Source organism: Panthera uncia, chromosome D4, assembly GCF_023721935.1.
Source record: "Panthera uncia isolate 11264 chromosome D4, Puncia_PCG_1.0, whole genome shotgun sequence".
NCBI lineage: Eukaryota > Metazoa > Chordata > Mammalia > Carnivora > Felidae > Panthera > Panthera uncia.
In genome coordinates this window covers 68952928-68980250 of record NC_064807.1, presented here as the reverse complement: position 1 = coordinate 68980250, position 27323 = coordinate 68952928, and the positions used below count along the sequence as shown (strand labels likewise).

At 38.8% G+C, this 27323-nt stretch overlaps 1 protein-coding gene across 1 annotated transcript in view; it reads left to right on the top strand.

The window, feature by feature from the left end:
* Window positions 1-25223, top strand: part of SVEP1 (sushi, von Willebrand factor type A, EGF and pentraxin domain containing 1) — an 86889-nt gene extending 61666 nt beyond the window's left edge. Inside the window, exons 6-9 of the mRNA XM_049636202.1 lie at window positions 8525-8704; window positions 14765-14962; window positions 20510-20628; window positions 23809-25223. Coding sequence (XP_049492159.1) covers window positions 8525-8704; window positions 14765-14962; window positions 20510-20628; window positions 23809-23985 — 674 coding nt within the window. The 3' untranslated portion in view covers window positions 23986-25223. The remainder of the gene's footprint in view (window positions 1-8524; window positions 8705-14764; window positions 14963-20509; window positions 20629-23808) is intronic.
* Window positions 25224-27323: the final 2100 nt, after the last annotated feature.

Here is a 27323-nt window from a genome sequence, read left to right as displayed (position 1 = left end):
GAAAGAGAAAAAAATTATAGGGACATTGGAAGTCAGAACTACTAAGTTCAATTGACCACATCATCGTAAACTATGCCCTCTATGTTTCTTTTATGAACGGACAGAGAGCAAAGAAAGGGCCTCCCTGGGAAGGAAATGGACAGGTTACCCCAAACCTCAGATTTCAAGCGGCCAAAATAGGGTGCCAAGGAGAGGGTTAGAATGAGGGCTTTGAGGACTCATGTGATTGGAGGACTCAGGGAGCCACATGAGGGTCCGGCAGTGGGAGCAGTGAGCCAACTTGTATGTCTCCAGCCTTTGCTTGGAATAGACAGTGTGCTGTAGAGAGTGGGGATTTGCCAAAGTGAGATCACAGAGTCCAGTCAGGCCAATAGAAATGGGGACTGTACCTCGAGTAGAAGCAGAGGCTCCCACATCACACAGAGAAAAGACAAATACTATGGTAGCTTAGTTCACCTCCACTCTCGCCATCTGTAGGATCTCCTTTCCTTCTTCTTACAACTATTACACACAACTTCCTAAGGTTTCACAAGTAGGGTTGGAAAAGACGGCTATCTAAGAAAAGAGGGGAACAAGACAAAGGCCTTGAGAATCCCTCCTTTTCAAGCTTCTGAATACAGTATTCACCCGCTACCTAGAGTTGCCAGATGATATACAGGGGACACCCAGCGAGATGAGAATTTTAGATACACAACAACTTTTAGTGTAAGTGAGTCCCATGCAAGATGTGGGATTGACTTATACTAAAAATGAGGTGTTGATTTTCCAAAACTCAAATTTAACCGGATCTCCTCATTTGTTTGTTTGCTTTGCTAAATCTGGCAACCTCACCCCCCACCACATCCCCCAAGGCATCCTTTGGCAATACACTTTGCTGAGGATTTGACTGCTCCAGGGACCCCACATCACACAGCCCACTGGAGTACGGTAAGGAGTTTTCTCTTGGCTCTTGCACTCATAAGGGAAGCCCACCTACTCAGGCTCTGAGGTCGTTTGTGAGCCACAGGAGACAACCACTGTGGTTATCATCTGCCAGTTTTTACCATCTGCAAGTATGAGTCTGCTTAACTCAGGTCCCAACCCGTCCTCTTCTGTGTACCTACAAAAAAAGAAGAGGCATGCCTGTGCTGAGGTGGCTCAGTTAAGCCTCCAACTTCGGCTCAGGTCATGATCTCGCGGTTCATGAGTTCGAGCCCCACGTCAGGCTCCGTGCTGACAGCTTGGAGCCTAGAGCCTGCTTCGGATTCTGTGTCTCCTTCTCTGTCTCTGCCCCTGCCCTGCTTGTGCTCTCTCCCTGTCTCTCAAAAAAAAAATAATAATAATAATAAACATTAAAAAAATAAGAAGAAATCAGCAAAATTGAACAAGAGAGTCCTGAAAGAAAAGGGAAACAAATGGAATCACTGAGATTCTAAGGCAATTACAGTGCTTAAATAAGGCCAGGATTCCAAGTAATAGGAGATCTCTGAAAACAAAAAGATTTCTTAAGAGGAAATAAAAGTTTGCAGACACAATGAATAGATGTAGTTAAAAGCCAAATTAATAAGTTACAAAATCAACTCAAGAAGCACTTCTGAAAGGGGCGCCTGGGTGGCTCAGTTGGTTAAGCCTCCGACTTCAGCTCGGGTCATGATCTCACAGTTTACGTGTTTGAGCCCCATGTCGGGCTCTGTGCTGACAGCTCAGAGCCTGGAGCCTGCTTCAGATCGTGTGTCTCCCTCTCTTTCTGCTGCTCCCCTGCTTGTTCGTTCTCTCTCTCTCTCTCTCTCTCTCTCTCTCTCTCTCTCTCTCTCAAAAATAAATAAAACATTAAAAATTTAAAAAAAAGAAACTCTTCTGAAAGTAAAGCAGAGTTTCAAAGATTAAAAAAATATAAAATGATAACGTGACATGAGAATAGTCCCGGGAAATAGACTCTTTTCATATTTGGAACCTAGAGAGAGAGTGGAATGAAAAAGAACATAGCCCCAAGCGGAAATCTTGAAAATATATGCAACGAACATCGTTGATATTCAGTTTAAAATCACTTAATGAGTGCTAGAAAAAAATTATTGAAAACAGATCCATGTCTGGAAAGAATCGTAGTGAAATTTGTGAATGTGTTGGAAAAATAGAAAATTGTGCCTGTTTCACAGTTAGAAATAAATAATATTACCTACAAAGGAAAGAGAATCAGACTTGAGCCTCTTATTAGCCATTCTAAATATGAGAAGATAAGGGTATGTTGCCAGGAGTCTGAGAGAAAAGAATCAGACCCTAGATTTCTGAGCTCAGATCAGCTACTGTTTTATGTGGGAAGGCCAAGGAAAGACATTTTCAGTCATGCAGTCTCAAATTGTAAAAAAGCCACATCCCATGCCTGAAAAAGTTAATCGCAGAAAGCCTCTTAGATATATTCCTATAAAGTCAACAGTTACCAGCTCTGTGTAAAATCACTACCCCTTCTTCCAAATACGTCATGGCAGAGGGTGGAAAACATTACATTTTAACTTTTCCACTTACTGGTCTTCCAAAGAAGAGTGAGAAAAGCAGGTAGATGATGCCTTCAGGGTAAGGTCCAACCCCTGCCTCTTTACCCTCCACAGTCTACACCCTGAGCCTCAAATCCTACACTAAAGCCATAAGAAATGGCCATGTCCTCTCGGGAAGCCATCCTTTGACAAGTTGTTACCACAGCTTTGAGTGCCTGATGGCCCTGAATTTGCTCTTTGTCTCTCTATATAAACCCTCTGCTGTCATCAGACTTCTCAGCCTGGATGGGATGACCTCAACTTCTGTACCTGTGTCCACGCACCCGTTCTCCCCTCATTCTAGAGCCTGTGCTCTGTGTGTCAGGCTCAGTCAAGGAGGCACAGTGACCACGAGTGTCATGGGATGAGGGATTTATTTTAGGAATTGGACCTTATGCAATTTTGGAAGGAGCTGAAGGCAAACTGAAGATCTAGAAGAGAAGTTGGAGCATCAGAGGTGTTTCTACCAACTCAGTCTGTGAAACCAAGCCTGCCCTGCTGCTGGGGTGGGACTGAAAAGGAGAAATGCGTTGAGAGGTCTTAGAGAAGGTCTCCATGGTTCCACAGCCAAGAGCCTGGCAGCAAGCTTGGGGCTTCCTCAGGCCAACACAGTCAACAATTGGGACATGGAATAGAGGCAAGCAAAGACAAGCTGGGATCCGTGGGACATGTCTACATTTGTCCATCACCGTGTCTGGCTACAGTGGCCCAGGCTGCTTTCCAAAATCCAAGGCACGTTCTTCTGACCAACCCTAGCCTGGCCTATAGTAAGGGGAGTCTGACAGCTTGTTTCCCCAGCTTAACCAACTCGATACAATACAAACCAACACACTTAACTTTTATTAATCAGCTTGTCTATCGCCTCTGCTAGACTGAGTTCTTTATGAGCACAGAATGTATCTTTTCTTCTCAACCCTTAGTTATACCTCTGGTGAATGATCAAGAACTTGATCAATAGATGTATTGGTAAGTCCATTGATAAATAGATATACTGATGGTCGGACTGCATCACTTCCCATTATGCATTCACATTGTTAAAGAGCATTCTTGTTCTTATTTATGTGATTTCAGTTGATATTCCAATATAAACAAAACAATGTTAATCAAAGATTAAAAGATCCCTTTAGTTTCATTCCCAAAGCTACCACATAACTTACCAGTGTACAGAGCTGTCCCGAATGAAGATATTTTCTCCCTTCCACCGGTGCATCATTTGTGACTTTAGTTACTTGACATATTGTTCTTTGAAAATATATACCATATTTCATTAATTATAAAACACTTTCCCCCATATTTTAACATCTCTAAAAACTCAGATGTACCTTAAAGTCAGTGGCATGAAATCCTTTCATAGATATTACTGTTTCTTTATTAGTGGCACATAAAATAACGGTGTGCCTCACAAATGGGGCCTCTGGCATTCAATGAAATATGACAGCTGCATTGGGATTCACTTCTGTTTCAGGACGGATAACTGGAGAAAGTTGTATTTTACATTTCCAGGTGAAATCTAACGGTACGAACAGATCATTTTAGTTATGTCATCTCTTTCTTGCAAATCCTCCTGAAATCGAGACAGAAATGAAAGAGCAGTTTAAAATGTAAAGCCTTTTACAAATTTCATTTTGCATCATTAATGTTTTATAGTGTTAAGTAATACTTAATAGGCTTGAGCCTTTTTCCTCCTCTGTACTCATCATAAAGCATTTATACTTTTTGTTCAATTTTCTCTGAATTATACATTTATTTCTAAACTAGGAAGGGTTTTTTTTTGTGGTTTCCTAATGATAACTAAGCCACAACATCATAGTAAATTAAACTTTGCGATAGCAGGTTTCCTCAGAAAATGGCTCACACAACAGTAAGAAGCCTACACTTAATATCAGATTTATTTTATTTTCAGTATAGATGCTATCACAATTTGGGTTTGACAGGAATTATTTATATGGGTGGAAATCTAATTAGTCTTTAAAATGAAAACCAGAGCAGGTCTCACAGTGTCTACTTCTTAGTAGACTGTATTCTTGAAACGATTGCTATTTTCTAAAAACACCAAATGAGCATTTAAAGTTGCTTTGACATGAATGTGAATCAAGAAACATTTATTGCACAATTTGTCAGCTTGTTGAAATAAAAAAAAAATTTATTGAACCTAATAAATAAACATGTTCCTATTAAGAATGATATTAAATGGTCATTCCTGGTTGAAAAGGAGTATAAAATGTTTAAGGGCTAACTAGGAATCCTTGCATATGCTTTGTTTTCTCAGAGGAGCAATCAAAGTTTATTGAAAGCAACATTTGAGAAGCAATATAATTTGTATGTGTATGAAACACCAACTCTAATTTACTATCAGTGCTCTTGAGAGATGTTGCGAATCCATTTCATTTTGAGTGGGAAAGCTGGAGTGATTTCATCAGTGTTTTAAATCTAAAAGCAGTTGTTTAAAATATGGCTTTCCAGATTTTATACATTTTGATCACAGGGATTTATCTTACCTTTTAATTCCACGTGGCACTTGGCATTGTGTTACGTATGGTGGTCACACTGAGTAAAAACCAAACTGTGGAAGGCAAAATATTTCTATGCCCTTGATGCACTCAGCAATGATTCTACTTACGTGATGGGCACACTCAATAAAAATCAAGATGTGGAAGGCAAAATGTGTCTACTCATTTGTTACTAGTAGTTGATTTCGATCCAAGCCATCTCAGGGATTGAAAGGCAAAGGCTTATGGTTTAGCTTCTCATTTGATTTTTGTCTTTTCTCTAAGAATGATCAATCCTAAATATATATTTAATGCACCCAATTTTATGCTCTGCCGACTAATATCATTTGAATGGGTTCCTTCAGAATAGATCCTGCCAAGCGGAGACTTCAGTTGAATATGCACTGAATGTTTTGCCCCAACTTCATTTCCTATTATTATAAAGTTAAGCTTTCATCATAAGTATATGCTTGATATGAAAAACTGGCAAATACAGAAATGTGGAAGAAAGAAAAATGCATCCTACCCAGAGTCCTCCAAAGCATTCTGAGTCCCAAATGATTCTGTTCAAAAATATTTAGAGATTGCTATGTTGTCTTCGGGCCTTTAGTGTTGCAGAAGTGCTATTGTTGATAGTAGAACTTTGTTCTTCTGTAGGGGTTATTTTTTTGTGCTATTCCTGATGCTTGTAGGATTTTATCTGTGAGCACATGAGTTTATGTGACCATCCTTTGACATATCTAACAGAAACGCACCCTCTTTTCCTCTCTGTATTTCTGTTTATGACAGGGATGTACATGCTGTCTGACAGGACAAATTTCCACGGGGCTGGGCAGCCTCCCCGCTCCCTCTTTCTTCCCCTTTCCCTTCTTCCTACCTTACCTTCTCCTCCCTTTTTTTCAGCTTCCTCTCCCTCTTCTACACTGTCCTTCATATCCCCTTTCCCTTTTCTCTCCTCCCCTCCTTCTCTTATACCTACCTTCTCCTCCCCTTCTCTTCCCTGTCTTTTCTCTTCTTATTCTCCCATTTCCTTTCTCCTTTTCCCTTGCCCTCCTTCCCCTGATTGGAAATCTGAAGGGAGTGGGTTTAAGCTAGAACTGGAGAAAAAGAAGTAGAGAGAGTATAAATTCTTTAGAGATGATTTTATCTACAGAACACACAACATATTGGAGAGCCCAGTAGGGTACAGAAACTGATGGAGTTGAAGCCCTTCAGCGAGTGATCCAAGAAGACAGGAGGTTGTTGTCAGAGGGTGGGATGTTAGCTTGGTGATGGCAAGGTCTAGAGGATAAGGCAATGAAATAGGTGAAGGATTTGGTTATTGCAGGAAAGGAGGTGAAGAATATGACCCCACAATACTGGAATGATCATCTACACAGACAATGAAATCATCAATGTGTGTGTGTGTGTGTGTGTGTGTGTGTGTGTTGTGTGTGTGTGTGTGTGTGTGTCTGAGAGAGAGAGACAGAGACAGATAGAGAGAGATATAGAATAAAATCTTCAAAGAATGAGAAGTGGCCTGGAGGTCAGCAGACAGTTGGGGGGAGAAAGATGTTGAATATTTAATATGATACTTTGACACTTCGTGGGAGCTAAAAGGTTTTACAGAGAAGGGAGGAGGAAGAGAGAATAATCTGGGAAGGCACAAGGAACAAAGAGGACATCTTTTTCTCCAGGCCTTGTCTATAAGAGACGATTGGATTCTGATTAAGATAAGAAAGTGAGAGAAAAGTTCACAAGTGAAGTTTAGGTTATGAGGGGATTTATTGAAGACTGATTGTGTATTCCAGAGGGCAGGTGCCAGAGTTTGTGAGTTAGATTTGGATTAGACGTATATGAGGGTGACCCTGATAGATGAGGGATAACTTTGGAGCCTTGGGCTTCCTATGAGATTGTCAGAAACAGAAATATAGGGCATCATGGGATTAATTGAGAGAGACCGTAAAACACATTATGGGATTTTGGTGGGCTGGGCAGGGAGGAAAATCTTGCCAGGAGAGCTCAGAGCACAGATTCCATTTGGGGACCTGTAGAGGCAGAATCAGCATGAGTACTCTCTCGTAGCTTCTCTGATGTAGTGTTGAAGCCATCAAGTTAGAATTTGCAGTACTAGGAAAAGGCATATGTCTCTGGACACCCCGTGGGACTTCTGCTGGTGGTGTTGAGGCTGACTGAGGCACAGGGGCATTTCCAGCATTGAGGGGTTAGTAAATACCCCTTGGCTACTCTCTCAGGGTGGTTTTGAAGTTGGTAGAAAAAAGGATCATGTCACCAGTTGTACCTGCTCACTTCTGAGCCCAGGGAAATGTGATCCTAAGTCACATGCTCTACCTCTGAGCAGGGCTGGAGCACACACAAATCCCATGAGCTGAAAGAGGGGAGAAACCTTTCCCTAGGAGAGTAGCAAAGGAGTGAATGGATGCTGGGCACAGGAAATTAGGAATTGTGTACAGCTGCTGCTATTTCCAAGACCCAAATAACAATGTCTTAAAGCAATTAAGAGTTTACTTTTCTCTCATCTAAAAGAAGACGAGAAGCTGGTATGATAGCTCCATTATCATCAGAGACCCAGGCTTCTTTAATTTTTTTTGCTGTACCCTCTTAGTACTTGATAGTTATTCTACAGTAGTATCTCGTACTTAGACGATAATATGCTGGGGTACCATCCCTCATGTCCGTATTTCAGGACAACAAAGGAGGAAGAGGGGAAGGCAAAAAGTACTCTCTCAATTGAAAGGGTCACCATTAAAAAGCTTTTCCAGACATCCCGCACAACTGCAGCTTATATTTCATTGGCTGTCAATCATTGTGATGGAGGTGGGCAGTTGTTACCTTCTAACTGTGCATATTTGGTGCTGAATAGAACTGGGAAGAATGTTATCGGGTGCACAACTGGCACTCTTTGCCAAAGCAGCAAAACACACAAACAAAACAACGTTAGCGTGTAAGTCAAGATTAGCATCATGAAGTAGAGTTTGCAGCAAGTGTCTTGGAAGAAAGGAGTGAAAAAGCCAAAAGGAGCAGAGTTACAGTCAAGGAGTAGGATACTGAAATTGAAGATTACAGAGGCTGGGGTCATTAAAAGCCCAGGATGTACCCATGAGATCTGAGAATTGAGTTAATCGTGAACCTGAATCCCTGTCCTGGAAAAGATGTCCTCTTTTTGTTGGAATGTAGCCTGGAAAAGCTCAGCAGAGGCCCAGCTGAAGGTTGAAGATCCCTCCCTTTGTCAGCCACCTCCAATCTACAGGTATCATCGTCCATCTAGGACCAGACTCCTTAGACAGGTTAAGTTTCCCACTTATGGGCAGGAGGTTGAGTGCCAGGATCTTAGTAGGGCAATGCATTTGATGAAACACATGCCTTCAGTTGTCCCATACTAACTCAAAACATAATGATGTACTATTTACTATTTGCCATTTTAAGAAAAGTTATTTTCTTGCTTGCAATGTGTAGGCATTGTTAAACTTCCTATTTTTGTCTTTATTTAGTAAAATGTGACCCAATGTTTTTCATTTTATATAGTACGAACATGCCCCCATCTTCGCCAACCCAAACATGGCCGCATCAGCTGTTCTACCAAGGAAATGTCCTACAAGACAGTGTGTTTGGTTACCTGTGATGAAGGGTACAGACTAGAAGGAAGTGCTAAGCTTACTTGTCAAGCTAACACCCAGTGGGATGGTCTAGAACCTCGGTGTGTGGGTAAGTCATGGAAGGCATGGTGCGTTTGGTGATTTATTTCTCTTGCTCTCTGATTTCTCCTTTCTTCTGTGAAGGCCTAGAACTTCTGTGAAGTTGATTCATTATGAATATAAATTCACATCCATGTATACAGATGGTGTGGAGACACAGGGATACAGATAAATAAACGAATGTGCAGTTTTATTCCTCTCCACTGATAAAAAGACACCAGAATCCCATTATCCGAGTCACTGAAGTTTACAGCTTGAAATGGTGATGATGTTTTTTTTAACTGGGGCCAATTTGGATGGATTTTTTAAAGACCAAATTCTGTGTGATTCCCTTGCTTTGTTAAACAGAAGTTACTTTTACCTTGTTGATAAAAGGACAAAATTATGAACCAGTGAACCTTAGGATAGACCATAATATTCTATTTCATCAGAAGATTTTTTTTGCCTTGTCCTTCTCGAAGAGTTGTGACATCTCACTACTGAAATCAGGTCCAGAATGAATAAATTCAGGAATCTTTCCAGTTTGCTGCTCCTTATACACCGTAAATACAAATGATAACGATAATGATGATGATGATGAGGATCCTTATAAAATGTCAGATGTAGTATACAGAGCTTGGCAGGTAGATAATTAAATAAGCAACTTCCAAAAAAGGAAAAAGAAGAACTATATATAAGGAATAAATTGAAATATGCCAGGACCCAAGATGGGAAAACTAGGTACAGATCCAAATTGATTTACAGGTTTGTTCTAGTATAATCTAGTACTGGATCCATGGTTGATGAAGGTATCACCAGGAAGGTTGTTGAGCTTACAGAGTATGGGGGGATTCATTTAACAGTCCAAAAGTTGACCCTCACTGTTTAAGCTAAGAAAAACTGATATTATCAAACTGAGAAGAGATTAATCTCTCCTGGATGGACAAATGAAATTCACTATTAAGCAAAAATTCAATTCATTAGCAATGAGATGCCTACTATTATGGATATTGTAAAACTTAGGCCTGGAATACGTTGTATTTCCCTGTAGACAGAAGCTGCAAGGACACCCCAGTCAAGAATACACTTAGTTTGTATGAAACCCAGACAAAGGGAGATAGCCCTTCAGATATTCCACAGAATTAAATGAGGTAAAAATGATGGATCTTCCATCATAGAAAGGTGCCTTTACGATGGCACAATAAATGTCAATGAACTTCTTTAGCTGGGATGTTGTCTCCTTACACTAGAGTTTCTATGTAAGTACTAATGTTTACTCCCAAGAATCACCTCTTACCCTGCTTCCATGGCTGATCAACTCCTCTTCTGAGGGACCCAATCTTTTTTTAGAAATAGTAATACTGGGGTGCCTGGGTGGCTCAGTCACTTAAGCATCAGACTCTGCATTTCCGCTTAGGTTATGATCTTAGGGTTGGTGAGGTCAAGCTCAGAGTTGGGCTCTGCACTGACAGCACAGAGCCTGCCTGGGATTCTGTCTCTCCCTCTCTCTCTCTGCCCCTCCCTGACTTGTGTGCTCTCTCTCTCTCTCAAAAGTAAATAAAATAAAACTTTAAAAAAAAATAATGCATCTAATAAGGTTTTCCTATTCTCAGTTCTTTTAAAAAACCGTTGTGTGCATTTCTGTAATGATTTAAATTTTTTTTTCAACATTTATTTATTTTTGAGACAGAGAGAGACAGAGCATGAACAAGGGAGGGTCAGAGAGAGAGGGAGACACAGAATCTGAAACAGGCTCCAGGCTCTGAGTGGTCAGCACAGAGCCCGACGCGGGGCTCGAACCCACGGGCAGTGAGATCATGACCTGATCCGAAGTCGGACACTTAACCGATGGAGCCACCCAGGCGCCCCTGTAATGATTTAAAGCATATGCAAATCTTGGTGATTTATGTAACCATCGAAGGGAGATTGCATCCCTTTTTACAGTTTATTGGAGAACCACTCACTGTAGCCTCCAAATTCTGACAACAACCGTAATTACTATGATAATTCTGATTTTTAAAAAATTGATATAAATGAATAGGATGTGTGTTGAAGAATAGACAGGTACAAAACACAAATTTTGAACATGAGGTAAAATGAGGGAGAACTTATTCTCACCATCATAAAAACAGATTGTACACCTACAGTAATTAAAATAGCACATTAATGGTACAAGGATGCACAGAACAATGGAGCTACACACGACTAAATATGGTACAGAAACAAACAAACAAGTGCTATAGAATATAGCACTTGGTAAAGGAAACTTCAGAAATCAATGGGGAAAAAGTTTATCTAAAAATTAGTCTTGACTCTCACTACACACCCACAAAAAAAATCACTAAATTAAGTTAATTAGTTCAATTGGGCAAGTTAAGGGGTGAAATGTAAGAAAAGGTACAGATTTTTATGAAGGAGAACTTTCTAAGAATAAAAGACAATCTGAATTTTTTTTTTAATTTTTTTTTTAACGTTTATTTATTTTTGAGACAGAGAGACAGAGCATGAACAGGGGAGGGGCAGAGAGAGAGGGAGACACAGAATCTGAAACAGGCTCCAGGCTCTGAGCTGTCAGCACAGAGCCCGATGCAGGGCTTGAACTCACGGACCATGAGATCCTGACCTGAGCTGAAGTCGGACGCTTAACCGACCGAGCCACCCAGGCGCCCCAAGACAATCTGAATTTTTAATGGAGAAGAATTTCCTAAGAATAAAAGGACAAAAGAATAGATTTGAATACATAAATATTTAAATACATAAAGATTTAAATATTAAACAGTAACTCTTCAAATGAATTCTTTACATCACTAAAAGGCAAACAGTGAAAAAGAAAGGTTACTTGAAACACACGCAACCACGTCAATGTTATTAATGATTGTCCTTAACATTTTCTAAAGTATGAAACTAGACAAAAACACAAAAGTGTGTAGACTCCAATACCAAGAGTCATAAAGGAAGTGAATTAAATGGATAAAGGAGAAATTTAAAAATACAATTTTTAGAAAATAAAAAATGAGAAATTTCTAAAACCAGAGTTACGAGATATGGGCTAAATTACACACTGATGTAATTTTATAGTTATAAATCCTTTCATTGTTAATCAGGGAAGTGGAAACAATTAAACATTAAATTCAAAAGTTAGGAAAAGAAAGATTGCAATGGAAGTTGAAAGAAATACATACTAATGTTTAAGTAAAGGAAAATGAGCCATAAAGGGAGATGGGATGCCATAGAGTGAGTAAGAGGGAAATCTTTGAATAAAATAATGGATTTTTAAAGTATAAGTAAGAAAAATGCAAAAGTAAAATTATTCTAAGAAGCTCTAACAAAGAATATAAGAGGCCAGAGGTTTTTCAAAGAATAATAAAACATCATACACAAATATGTGCACATAAAATAAAAATCATTGATATTTTATGTATGATTTTCTATGAAAATGAAAGTTTTTAAATGAATCAAGAAAAAGTAGAAATGCAAGTGTATAATTAGTCATAAGTGGAAAATGTTATCAGAGTTTTAATTCTCCAAAAATGACTGAGGGACCAATGAAACTCTTCCAGACTTTTCAGAAACAGTAACTCTGTACTGTATAATTTGGCCCAAGTAATGGGAAGCTAAACAGGTTATATTAACAAATAAAATAATGTTATTTTGTTGGCAACCCGATAGCTATTACCAAAAAACAGATAATAAACTGTGACAGCAAATATGCTACCAGTCCATATCTGAAAGAATAGCCTGTCAAACAAGTAGGGTTTATCCCAGGAATGCAGAAGGGCTTAAAATAAGATATAATCTATCAACATAATAAATTACTTCACCATAACAAATAGGAAAAATTCATATGGCTGCTTGGTAGAAGATAAAAATGCCATTCATCATCGTTTAAATCAGCTTTTCAATACAATTCTGAGGAACTCTTGTTGATAACTGACATAATAAAAAAGATGTCCTTAAACCCACAGCCACTTATGGAACAATATAGGCAGTCTTATTAAATCTGGGAAGAGAAAAGGGTGCTGGCTCAGAATCATCCATTGTTTAGTATTGTTCTCAAAGCTGGAGCACTTGTAATAAATGTTAAGATTAGAGTTTTGGGGATTTAAAACCATCATCATTTGTAGATTACATGCCTTAAAATTGAATGAATCTACTAAGAGAGTTGAGAGTTCACTAAAGTCATAAGAATACCAAATAAAGAACTTTTCCGTATACAGTGATAAGCAGAATATATAGTGAAAAATCACATTCAAAAGATTTGTGGAAAATATAAAATATGTAAGAATAATCTTAAACAGCAGTGCATGGAACCTGTGTCACACAAACTACAAAATGTTACTGAGAGGCAAAAAACATACCTTAATATTTTAATAAAATTGTATCAAAATGAAAGTTCTCTCTAAATATATGTATAGGTAAAAGGCAATCTCATTTAATATCCCAACAAAGCTTTTCTTTTTGACCCTCTTTTGGAATTAGGAAGTGATTCTAGAGCTTATCTGGAAGAATATGTAGGCAAGAATCACGAAAATAAGATTGAAATATAGATCAAGATGATTGAATAGATCCTGAAACTTACGAGTTTCATGTATCACTAAGGAAGCATCACAGGTCAGTTGCGAAGAAAAGATTTATTCAATTTATAATATAGAAAAATTGGCTGGCTCTTTGGGAAAAACAAATGAAACAAAATGAATTTCTCGTATGTCTTTAATTCATACCAGACACTGACATTAATTCTTCATAGATATTAAAATATAAAGAAAAAAATAAAACCGTTAAAAATTAGAAGACAGTATAGTTAAAATAGGTGAGCGTTAGCCAATTTCAGGACTTAAGTATAAAAGCAGCAGACATAAAATCAGCAGATTAGACTATATAAATAATTAAAGACATGTTTACCCCAAATACCATAAGCAAACAATAAAAAAGAGAATATTAATAGGGAACAAAATCTTCAACAATTATCACAGCCAACAGAATAATTTTCTTAATTTATGAAGAGCCATCCATAAATAAGGGATATTGAGCCCCACGTAGTCATTACATTTGAACCGCAAATTTGGCTCTGTGTTTTGCTCTTCATCACAGCCGAACAGCAAGGCTGGGCAGTCATTCGGCACATACTGGGCGAAAATAAAAGAAAGAAACCAATTTCTCAGGAACAATTGCATTTGCCGGCACAGACGGTTAAAAGAAATTTCAGGGAGGAGGCCTGGTGGTGAAGTGTTTAGGGGCACAGAGAGTCTGCCACTTAGCTGCGGGGTGACCTCAAGAATGTAGATTGTGGGTAACTTTCCCATAGTTGTGCCTTGGGACTCTTGTTTGTAAATGGGAATGGTTAACAATACCCCTCAGTGCATAGGATTGAATGAGTCGATGCTTGTAAAGCACTTAGAACAATGACCAGCACATAGTACATACGTGTTAGCGATTATTACATGGGAGATGCAAACTAAAGATGTTAGCACTGCTGCCGGGAGAATCATTCCTACAACAAATAAATGTGCATATGGGCAGACACACACACACACACACACACACACACACACACACACACCCTACATTAGGTCTTAGTCTTGGCTTTCCATTTTGTTTGCCTTCTGCCCCCTTCATTTGTTATTCTTCATTGATTCCAAAGATAACATTAAGGGTCAGGGCCCCGATTATGACACAGTGATTTGAGGGAGGGAATAAAAACTTTTCTCACAATGTGCCCACTTAAATAAAGATGGAACCAATAAAAACTCATAAAATGGAGACTGCTGAATATTTTGCTTAATCCATGAACGCGGAACTCTGTTTACTCTTTCATACTTCAGAACCTTAAATGTTCCACAAACTGAAAGTGATAACAGTCACAGTTGGCATTAATTAAAATATAAGACGTTTTTCAAGGTGTTGATGCACTGGCAAAATAACATGAGATAACCAGAGAGAGAACAGCTCAGCGTTGTTTATAATCTATCATAGGTTCAGTGTCATCAACAGATACCGTTTAGTGACTTACATCAGTTCCAAGGCAGCACAATTGTATTTTTCTTGAAATTTGTGGAAATGCAAGTAACACTCTTTCACTTCCCTACAATAGAGCGCCACTGCCCCACGTTTCAGAAGCCCAAAGGTGTCATCATCTTCCCGGCCAGCTGTGGCAAGCAGCCTGCCAGACCTGGGACGATTTGTCAACTGAGTTGCCGCAGAGGATTCATCTTATCAGGCGTCAGAGAAGAAGTGAGATGTACCACCTCTGGAAAGTGGAGTGCCAGAGTTCAGACAGCTGTTTGTAAAGGTGGGTCCCCTACATCCATCGGGCTGAAAACCAGATTCCTATATAACGATATACTGGTATAGTGTGGGGCTGTGCCTCGTTGCAGCTTTTGCTGCAAACCCATGATACAGTGGTGGGTATTATCCTAATACGATCTATGAGGGTTTCTGTTTCAAAATGATGGATTTACAGAATCCGATTATAATTTGCCAGGCAATGACAGAAGAAATAGAAAAATAAGGATAATTTTCAAGCTGGAAATCAGGTAAGTTTTCCACCAGGAGATGGAGATCTTTGAGGAATTTTAATGGCCCATATAATGCAGGACTAAATCAGTTTAAAGAGGCATGAGTTAAAAAAAAAATAAAAAATTAAAGAGACATGAGCATCCCGTTACTTTCATAGAATATTGCCATCTGACTGGCAGCAAGCATAGCCTGCTACATAAAAGGGGGTTTTAAAAACAAGAAAGAGTTCTTAGAAGTAAAAGCATCATAAATATCTCTAAGAGAAGGATAAATAAAGTGGAGTGGATATTGTCGAAAACAGTATTAGCGATTTGAAGAACCAAACTGAGAGTTCCCTCAGAACGGAGAAATAATACACAGTGAACTTGAATATCCCAATGGATCAAACTAAAAAGATGGAAGTGAAGAGATACCAGTGATAGATTTTTAAAAACCCAGTATCCATTTACTAACGAGTTCCAGAAGCAGCAAGAGGAGTAGATAGAGGAGAAAAACTTTCCTACCAGCAGAAGGAAGTTTCTCTGGGCTAAACTTGAGATCAATCATAGCCCAGGACGGCAGGATATTTTCACTACTGGTGAAATTTCTGAGTTCCAGAGTTTAACAAGAAAGTTTTATATATATATATATATATATATGCACATATATATATATATATATATATATATGGACACACATATATACATACATATGTATAGATATAATATACATATAAAGTAGATATATATATGTATATATGTATAATTTATTGTCAAATTGGTTTCCATACAACACCGAGAGCTCATCCCAGCAGGTGCCCTCCTCAATGCCCATCACCCACTTTCCCCTCCCCCTCACCCCCTATCAACCCTCACTTTGTTCTCAGTATTTAAGAGTCTCTTATGATTTGCCTCCTTCTCTCTATATAACTTTTCCCCCCTTCTCCTCCCCCCGTGGTCTTCTGTTAAGTTTCTCAGGATCCACATATGAGTAAAAAAATATGGTACCTGTCTTTCTATGCCTGACTTATTTCACTTAGCATAACACTGTCCAGTTCCATCCATGTTGCTACAAATGGCCAGATTTCATTCCTTTTCATTGCGCATAGTATTCCATTGTGTATATAAACCACATCTTCTTTATCCGTTTGTCAGTTGATGGACATTTAGGCTTTTTCCATAATTTGGCTATTGTTGAGAGTGCTGCTGTAAACGTTGGGGTACAAGTGCCCCTATGCATCAGTACTCCTGTATCCCTTGGGTAAATTCCTAGAGGTGCTATTGCAGGGTCATAAGGTAGATATATTTTTAATTTTTTGAGGAACCTCCACATTGTTTTCCAGAGTGGCTCTACAAGTTTGCATTCTCACCAACAGTGCAAGAGGGTTTCTGTTTCTCCACATCCTTTCCAGCATCTATAGTCTCCTGATTTGTTCATTTTAGCCACTGTGACTGGCGTGAGGTGATATCTCAGTGTGGTTTTGATTTGTATTTCCCTGACGAAGAGTGACATTGAGCATCTTTTCATGTGCCTGTTGGCCATCTGGATGTCTTCTTTAGAGAAGTGTCTATTCATGTCTTCTTCCCATTTCTTCACTGGATTATTTGTTTTTTGTGTGTGGAGTTTGGTGAGTTCTTTATAGATTTTGGATACCAGCCCTTTGTCTGATATGTCATTTGCAAATATCTTTTCCCATTCCGTTGGTTGCCTTTTCGTTTTATTGATTGTTTCCTTTACAGTGCAGAAGGTTTTTATCTTGAGGAGGTCCCAGTAGTTCATTTTTGCTTTTAATTCCCTTGCCTTTGGACATGTGTCAAGTAAGAAAATGCTGCGGCTGAGGTCAGAGAGGTTTTTCCCTGCTTTCTCCTCTAGGGTTTTGATGGCTTCCTGTCTCACATTCAGGTCCTTCATCCATTTTGAGTTTATTTTTGTGAATGGTGTAAGAAAGTGGTCTAGTTTCCATTCTTCTGTCCTTCATTCTTACTGTCCAGCTCTCCCAGCAGCATTTGTTAAAGAGACTGTCTTTTTTCCATTGGATATTCTTTCCTGGTTTGTCAAAGATTAGTTGGCCATACATTTGTGGGTCCAATTTGGAGTCTCTGTTCTATTCCATTGGACCCAAATAGATAAAATCATGAATGAAAATGGAATTATTACAACCAATCTCTCATAAATATAAGCAATTATCAGGGAATACTATGAAAAATTATATGCCAACAAACTGGACAACCTGGAAGAAATGGACAAATTTCTAAACACCCACACACTTCCAAAACTCAAATGGGAAGAAATAGAAAATTTGAACAGACCCATAACTGGTGAAGAAATTGAATCAGTTATCAAACATCTCCCAACAAATAAGAGTCCAGGACCAGTGGCTTCCCTGGGAAATTCTGCCAGACATTTAAAGCAGAGGTAATACCTATCTTTCTCAAGCTGTTCCAAAAAATAGAAAGGGAAGGAAAACTTCCAGACTCATTCTATGAAGCCAGCATTACTTTGATTCCTAAACCAGACAGAGACCCAGCAAAAAAAAGAGAACTATAGGCCAATATCCCTGATAAATATGGATGCAAAAATTCTTAATAAGATACTAGCAAATTGAATTCAACAGCATATAAAGAGAATTATTCACCATGATCAAGTGGGATTCATTCCTGGGCTGCACAGCTGGTTCAATACTCGCAAACCAATCAATGTGATACATCACATTAATAAAAGAAAAGATAAGAACCATATGATCCTGTCAGTCAATGCAGAAAAAGCATTTGACAAAATTCAGCATCCTTTCTTAATAAAAACCCTCGAGAAAGTCAAGATAGAAGGAACATACTTAAACATCATAAAAGCCATTTATGAAAAGCCCACAGCTAATATCATCCTCAATGGGGAAAAACGGAGAGCTTTCCCCCTGAGATCAGGAACACGACAGGGATGTCCACTCTCACCGCTGTTGTTTAACATGGTGTTGGAAGTGCTAGCATCAGCAATGAGACAACAAAAGGAAATCAAAGGCATCCAAATTGGCAAAGATGAAGTCAAGCTTTCACTTTTTGCAGATGACATGATATTATACATGGAAAATCCGATAGACTCCACCAAAAGTCTGCTAGAACTGATACATGAATTCAGCAAAGTCGCAGGATACAAAATCAATGTGCAGAAATCAGTTGCATTCTTATACACTAATAATGAAGCAACAGAAAGACAAATAAAGAAACTGATCCCATTCACAATTGCACCAAGAAGCATAAAATACCTAGGAATAAATCTAACCAAAGATGTAAAAGATCTGTATGCTGAAAACTATAGAAAGCTTATGAGGGAAATTGAAGAAGATATAAAGAAATGGAAAACATTCCATGCTCATGGATTGGAAGAATAAATATTGTTAAAATGTCAATACTACCCAAAGCAATCTACACATTCAATGTAATCCCAATCAAAATTGCACCAGCATTCTTCTCGAAGCTAGAACAAGCAATCCTAAAATTTGTATGGAACCACAAAAGACCCCGAATAGCCAAAGTGGTAGTGAAGAAGACCAAAGCGGGAGGCATCACAATCCCAGACTTTAGCCTCTGCTACAAAGCTGTAATTATCAAGACAGTATGGTATTGGCACAAAAACAAGCGAGAAAGTCTTAAATGAGTTTCCAGAGAGGAAAGAGAAATTGCACAGAAGAAACAAGAACCAGACTTACATTATACTTCTCATTTCCAGCTATAAATGCCAGAAGGCAATACAACAATGTCCAAAGAATACAGAAAGAAAATGGATATAAACTTTCAATCCCAAATCCAGTTAAAGTATTAGTCAAGTATGAATAAAAGTCAGCTACTCTTTTAGATTTTCAGAGTCAATATGTTAATGCATATTTGTGGGGAAAAAGTGTCCAAGGATAAGCTCCCTCTAGGAAAAAAAGAAAATATAAATTGTATGAAGTTTCAAAGAAACAAGAAGAGACACAGATTGTATCAACTCGGATATATTCACCTGCAACTTACAGAAGACCTAATTTAACATAACATAAAATAAGGGATTTTTTATATTGTATATTCAGAATTTAGCTCTACAGTGACTGATGTGGATTATGTTTATGTTACCAGCTCTAATTCAGTATTTGTAACATAGAGTTTCACACTGCAAAAAATACATTGGCTTTAATTTCTTGTTTTGACAGTTCATGTTAGCACCGCTAATTAATTCTACTTGACAGCCTTGTTTTCAAGTGTGGTTCTTTCCTGCCACAGTCAACATTTAGTTTTTGTTTGTTTCTTTTTTGTTAATTTTTAAAATATTTATTTATATTTGAAAGAGAGAGAGAGAGACAGAGACAGACAGACAGACAGATAGAATGCAAGCAGGGAAGGGGCAGAGAGGGAGACATAGAATCAGAAGCAGGCTCTGGGCTGTTAGCACAGAGTCCAACACAGGGCTCGCACTCACAAACCGCAAGATCGTGACCTGAGCCACAGTGGGCGTTTAACCGAATGAGCCACCCAGGCGCCCCAGGTTTTTTTGATTGTTTCTTTATTTCATTCAAAAAGTATCTTTCAGGCTTCTAGGGTGTACCAGGCACTATGTAACACAATGGGACAAGAGATACCCTAGCCTTCAAAGAATTTGAATTCTGTTGGAGGAGAAACTCAGTTTCCTGATGGCAAGTTGTCTGGTCAGGAAGGACAGAAGGCTGTGGGGGCCCCTTTGGAGGGAGCATTTCCTGAGGAGATTGTGTCTAATCTGTGAGCTAAAAGACAAATAGGAGTTATCTAAGTAAAACAGGAAGAGGGCACTGACTCAGGCACAGAGAAGAACATGGGCAAAGGCTCCGGTGCAGGAAAGACCACGGGGTTTCCATGGGAATGAGACTATCCAGCTTGGAGAGTGAGTTCCAGTAGGGGAACCGTAAGAGATGAAGCTAAGAGGTCAGCAGGTTCCACTTCAGGAAGGGCCTCATAAGCCATGCTGAAGGCAGTTGTACATTCCAAATTAATCTGGAATTGCGGTGTAAAAAATGAGTCACGAGTGCCTGGAGGGCTCAGTCACTTGAGCCACTGACTCTTGGTTTTGGCTAAGGTCATGATCGCATGGGTCATGCGATCTAGCCCCAAATTGGGGCTAGACAACTGGGGCTATTCTATGCTGACCGTACGGAGCCTGCTTGGGTTTCTCTCGCCCTCTCTCTCTCTTTGCCCCATCCCCACTGGTGTTCTCTCCTCTCTCAAAATAAATAAACAAAAACATGAGTCACAGAGTATTCATATATTTTTGCCTCTTTCCTAAATGACTTAGAATTACATGTCAATCTGTATATCGATTTGTGCATTTTCTGAGTCAGATGTGGAGGCCCCTCAGATCAGCTGTCCCAAGGACATAGAGGCGAAGACCCAGGAACAGCAAGACTCCGCCAATATCACTTGGCAAATCCCCACAGCTAACGACAACTCTGGGGAAAAGGTAAGGTTTGTGCAAATATTTGCATCCTTTTCAAGTGGATTCTGAATGCGCTGCAAATATGTGCGATATTGAAGATTTACTAATACCCTCATGATAGTACTTTCTGTATAAACTCTACTCATAAATATTAACACCTCATTGGATAAAAGAATGATTCACCTTGAATTTTTAGCGAGAAATCAGAAAAAAATCTCTAAAACGGAAACTTTTATTCCGTGGACTTGTATTGTATATCCACTAAGATTACTTGACTAAAAATTCTTTGCCTCTTACTAGGCTCCAGTGATCTTTTAAGAAAAAGAAGATATGGAAGCGATCTTAATTCCTATTTATGAACATATCTTTTAAAATATGAGCCCCAAACGACTGCATATTGGCCAAGCTGAAGGAGATTTCAGTGTTTTTAATTCAGCATTTTCTAACACAGTATTTTATTCAGAATACAATATTTTAATATTATATATACAGTAGCTTGAGATAATTATCCATCAGATGTTGGAAAAGAAACTAATTTATGATTTAACTCCCCTTGAACCTGTACTGTTAGTATTCACATACGTGAAGATACTTTTATGGTACATTGTTTTCACAGCTGCATATAAATATGTACAAATCATGGCAGACAGGATATACTGGGGTGGGGCCCACAACACACACACAAAACTGTTCTGATAGTTGTGTTAAATATACTTATAATCAAGGTAACTTAAAAAAATTAACTATGGGTTACATTCTCAGGATTGATTAATTGATTGAGAGAGAGTGTGTGTGTATGTGTGTGTGTGTTGTGTAAAACCAGCTTTTTTGTGTGTGGGGGGAGGGTATTTTTTTAATGTTTTATTTTTTCTAAATGTTTATTTATTTATTTTTGAGAGAGGCAGAGAGAGAGGGAGACAGAGAATCCCAAGCAGGCTCTGCACTGTCAGCACAGAGCCTGATGCAGGGCTCGAACCCACACATTGTGAGCTGAAGTCGAGTCGGATGCTTAACCAACTGAGCCACCCAGACACCCCTATTTTTTTTATTTTTGTTTACTTTATGTTATTTACTGAGTGCAGTATTGGTTTCAGGAGTAGAATTTAGTGATTCATCAATTATATACAACACCCAGTGCTCATCATAACAAGAGACCTCCTTTTTCTTTCCTTCTTTTTTTTTTTTTTTGTGCAAGAGAGGGCACAAGTGAGCAAAGGACAGAGAGAGGGGGGAGAGAGAGAGAGAGGGAGAGAGAGAGAGAGAGAGAGAGAGAGAGAGAGAGAATCCTACAAGGGGCAGAGAGAGAGAGGGAGAGAAAGAAGCAGGACTCACCCAAAGCAGAGCTCAAGCTCATCCGAAGCAAGGCTCGAACTCAGGAACCATGAGTTCATGATCTGAGCTGAAGTCAGATGCTTAAGCAACTGAGCCACCCAGGCACAAGTGCCCTCCTTAAAACCCATCACACATCCAGCAGATTTATTTATTTTATAAATGGAAGTTTGTACCCTAACCCTTTGCCCATTTCACCACCCCCACCCCTACCCCCATCCCCTCCTCTGACAACCACCATCTCTTCTCTGTATCTATGCGTTTGCTTTTTTGTTTTCTTAGAGTCTGCATTAAATGAGATCCTATGGTATTTTAGGTAACTAAAGACAAGGTAACTTTTACATGTGAATTTAAAAGTGCAAATGTGACATCTAGTAGGTGATGTAAGTGTTGAACGATCAGTCCGTCATGTGTGGTTTTTACTTTTCACTAAAGGACCCATGAAAACATGCATGCATTGTTGTTACCTTCATCATGATCGTCATCAAGCTCTAAGAAGAGCACAGGGACACATTTCAGGATCTAATGAGAAGTCACACTAAATGCAGCACCTGTGTGTTGAAATATTTTTAACGGTGCAATTGAAAAGACCAGGGTATTTGACTACAAAAGTATTTCTAAATTTGCATTTTTAAAATTTTCTAAATTAAAAGACAAATAACAAACTTGAAAAAAAAAATGCTTTGAAAGTGTCAAAAGTGAAGAATATGTATTACCTGACATGTTCATGTTATGTTATCTTATAACATAATTTTCAAAGGGACTAAGAAGGCAAGCATATCACTCAAAAAGAAAAGAACAGGGGTGCCTCGGTGTCTTAGTAGGTTAAGCATCCCACTCTTCATTTTGGCTCAGGTCGTGATCTCTCAAAATAAATAAACTTAAAAAAAAAAAGGAATGAGGGGCGCCTGGGTGGCGCAGTCGGTTGAGCGTCCGACTTCAGCCAGGTCACGATCTCGCGGTCTGTGAGTTCAAGCCCCGCGTCGGGCTCTGGGCTGATGGCTCGGAGCCTGTTTCCGATTCTGTGTCTCCCTCTCTCACTGCCCCTCCCCCGTTCATGCTCTGTCTCTCTCTGTCCCAAAAATAAATAAAAAACGTTGAAAAAAATTAAAAAAAAAAAAAAAAAGGAATGAATATGTCCATATTTCCATATCATGCAAACATGGGAGATTTTAATCTCGGTATAAGGCATTAAGAAACTGTGAGTTAAAACAACAACCTGGTGTCATATTTTTGAGTTACCAAAAAGTAATAGTATTTAATATAGGTCAGAGAACTTAGAGTGGGAACTTTCACATTGACTCTCAAATACTGACAAATGGGAATGCAAATTACTACCGTGTTTTGGGAAAGGAATTTTGTATTATCTATCGATACATTGTTAATGACTTCTGGTTAGTAATTCTGTTCTGGAAATGTATTATAAAGACATAATAAAAATATTTTAGAATTACCTGTTCAAAACTGTTCACCCCAGTATTGTTTGCTATAGTAAAATTTGGGACCAATTTAAATGTCCTTCAATAGACTTTTTTAAATTACCATATATTTATTCTATAGAAAATTACAGAGACATTTAATCTTGAATTCTAAAGACTACGTAACAGAATAAAGAGTGTTTTAAGATATTATGTTTAAAAAACAAAGAATAATATTCCATGTGTATGTCAGCTGCACAAACTATGTAAATAGTAGTCTGGAAAGAAACATACTAAAAGGCTGTGTCTGATTTTTTTTTTCCGTTTCACTACATATATGAAATATTGATTGTGCCATTTTAAATTTTATTTTCCCTAATAATATTTAAATATAAGAAGAGTAAATACACTGTCAGTATTAACCTTAACTTTCAAAATATTTATTTATCTCTACAAGGTATCCATCCATGTTCATCCAGCTTTCACCCCACCTTACCTCTTCCCAATTGGAGATGTTGCTATCACCTATACAGCCGTTGACCTATCCAGCAACCAAGCCAGCTGCACTTTCCACGTCAAGGTTGTCGGTAAGTCACAAAATTGCTTGAGTAGGATTGCGAAAATAACCCAGTAGTCCAAGGGCTTGGCTTCTCCTTTATCTTCAACAACTCCCTCCCCCCGATTCTCCCGGCTGGCTTTGAAACCTGCCCATGCCACTCCCTCTTTGAAACCTACATCCTCTTTAACCATTGCTGCCTCTCTTTGATTTCTTCCAATATGAGCCTTTGGAAAAGTTCCCAGTAATTGTCATCTGTTTTGTCTCCACGGCCATTTATATTCAAAGTCACTCAAGTGACTCTCGTCCCCTTCACTCACATACAAACTACTTTCATCAGAGGCATCACTGGTCTCTAGAGTTATTTCTACTGCACACTTTTTTGTTCTTATATTACATAATCTTTCCTTAGATTTTATCACCTTAGATTTTATTAACCACACACTCCTTATCGAAACTGTCTCCTTCCCTAGCTTATCTGACAACAATCTGTCTTGGTTCCACAACCTGTTTTTCTCATTTCTCCTTCTTTATCTCTTTCCTACATGGCTTCTCTTCCTCAGACCGGCTCTCAAATGTGGATCATCCCCAAGGTTCCAGCCTTAGCCTTCTTTTCTTTCTTTCTGTCTCTCTCTCTCTCTCTCTCTCTCTCTCTCTCTCTCTCTCTCGTTTTTCTGGTGATTTTGTTAACTGACAACTTCCAGAATTCAATCTGAAGCTTAGATCTATTTTCTGAAATTCAAACCAATATATAGAACTGCCTATTCAACATTCCCAGGTAAATGTCTTACAGGCATTTCAGACTCACCCAAACCTAGTATATTTCTTAGCTCAGAATGGCACAACCAACCGCCTACCTACCATGCAAAAATCTGGAAGTCATCCCTAACTCCTCTCCTTCCATCACCAACATTCAATTATTTCTCAAGTTCTTCTGGTTTCATCTACATATTGTTTCGGAAATCTGCCCCAGTCTCTTCACCCTCACAACCACTGCTGTAGATCAGTCCTAATTTTGGATGGGGTGCTGGTTTATTTCTTAGTCTTCCAATTGCTCTTTGTACTTTCAATCAAGTCAGTAGATATTCAATAGGTACCAGGTACCCACCACCAAGAAGTAATATGTGGAGAAATAGGATATGTAGCAGCCTGTAGTGGTCAAGAGCACAGACTCTGAACCCAATCTGCTTCATCCAAAAGTAGAGTATAGGGTTATTGTAAGGCTTTTAATTAGTTAAAATATATAAACCACTCGAACTAGTGCCTAACTCACATTAAGTTCTGTGTAAACATATTGACATTTAGCAATATTCACCTCATATATTTTATTTTATTTTATTTTATTTTTATTTATTTATTTTTTAATTTTTTAATATATGAAATTTACTGTCAAATTGGTTTCCATACAACACCCAGTGCTCATCCCAAAAGGTGCCCTCCTCAATACCCATCACCCACCCACCCCTCCCTCCCACCCCCCATCAACCCTCAGTTTGTTCTCAGTTTTTAACAGTCTCTTATGCTTTGGCTCTCTCCCACTCTAACCTCTTTTTTTTTTTTTTTCCTTCCCCTCCCCCATGGGTTTCTGTTATGTTTCTCAGGATCCACATAAGAGTGAAACCATATGGTATCTGTCTTTCTCTGTATGGCTTATTTCACTTAGCATCACACTCTCCAGTTCCATCCATGTTGCTACAAAAGGCCATATTTCATTTTTTCTCATTGCCACGTAGTATTCCATTGTGTATATAAACCACAATTTCTTTATCCATTCATCAGTTGATGGACATTTAGGCTCTTTCCATAATTTGGCTATTGTTGAGAGTGCCGCTATAAACATTGGGGTACAGGTGCCCCTATGCATCAGTACTCCTGTATCCCTTGGATAAATTCCTAGCAGTGCTATTGCTGGGACATAGGGTAGGTCTATTTTTAATTTTCTGAGGAACCTCCACACTGCTTTCCAGAGCGGCTGCACCAATTTGCATTCCCACCAACAGTGCAAGAGGGTTCCTGTTTCTCCACATCCTCTCCAGCATCTATAGTCTCCTGATTTCTTCATTTTGGCCACTCTGACTGGCGTGAGGTGGTATCTGAGTGTGGTTTTGATTTGTATTTCCCTGATAAGGAGCGACGTTGAACATCTTTTCATGTGCCTGTTGGCCATCCGGATGTCTTCTTTAGAGAAGTGTCTATTCATGTTTTCTGCCCATTTCTTCACTGGGTTATTTGTTTTTCGGGTGTGGAGTTTGATGAGCTCTTTATAGATTTTGGATACTAGCCCTTTGTCCGATGTGTCATTTGCAAATATCTTTTCCCATTCCGTTGGTTGCCTTTTAGTTTTGTTGGTTGTTTCCTTTGCTGTGCAGAAGCTTTTTATCTTCATAAGGTCCCAGTAATTCACTTTTGCTTTTAATTCCCTTGCCTTTGGGGATGTGCCGAGTAAGAGATTGCTACGGCTGAGGTCAGAGAGGTCTTTTCCTGCTTTCTCCTCTAAGGTTTTGATGGTTTCCTGTCTCACATTCAGGTCCTTTATCCATTTTGAGTTTATTTTTGTGAATGGTGTGAGAAAGTGGTCTAGTTTCAACCTTCTGCATGTTGCTGTCCAGTTCTCCCAGCACCATTTGTTAAAGAGACTGTCTTTTTTTCCATTGGATGTTCTTTCCTGCTTTGTCAAAGATGAGTTGGCCATACGTTTGTGGGTCTAGTTCTGGGGTTTCTATTCTATTCCATTGGTCTATGTGTCTGTTTTTGTGCCAATACCATGCTGTCTTGATGATGACAGCTTTGTAGTAGAGGCTAAAGTCTGGGATTGTGATGCCTCCTGCTTTGGTCTTCTTCTTCAAAATTACTTTGGCTATTCGGGGCCTTTTGTGGTTCCATATGAATTTTAGGATTGCTTGTTCTAGTTTCGAGAAGAATGCTGGTGCAATTTTGATTGGGATTGCATTGAATGTGTAGATAGCTTTGGGTAGTATTGACATTTTGACAATATTTATTCTTCCAATCCATGAGCAGGGAATGTCTTTCCATTTCTTTATATCTTCTTCAATTACCTGCATAAGCTTTCTATAGTTTTCAGCATACAGATCTTTTACATCTTTGGTTAGATTTATTCCTAGGTATTTTATGCTTCTTGGTGCAATTGTGAATGGGATCAGTTTCTTTATTTGTCTTTCTGTTGCTTCATTGTTAGTGTATAAGAATGCAACTGATTTCTGTACATTGATTTTGTATCCTGCGACTTTGCTGAATTCATGTATCAGTTCTAGCAGACTTTTGGTGGAGTCTATCGGATTTTCCATGTATAATATCATGTCATCTGCAAAAAGCGAAAGCTTGACTTCATCTTTGCCAATTTTGATGCCTTTGATTTCCTTTTGTTGTCTGATTGCTGATGCTAGAACTTCCAGCAC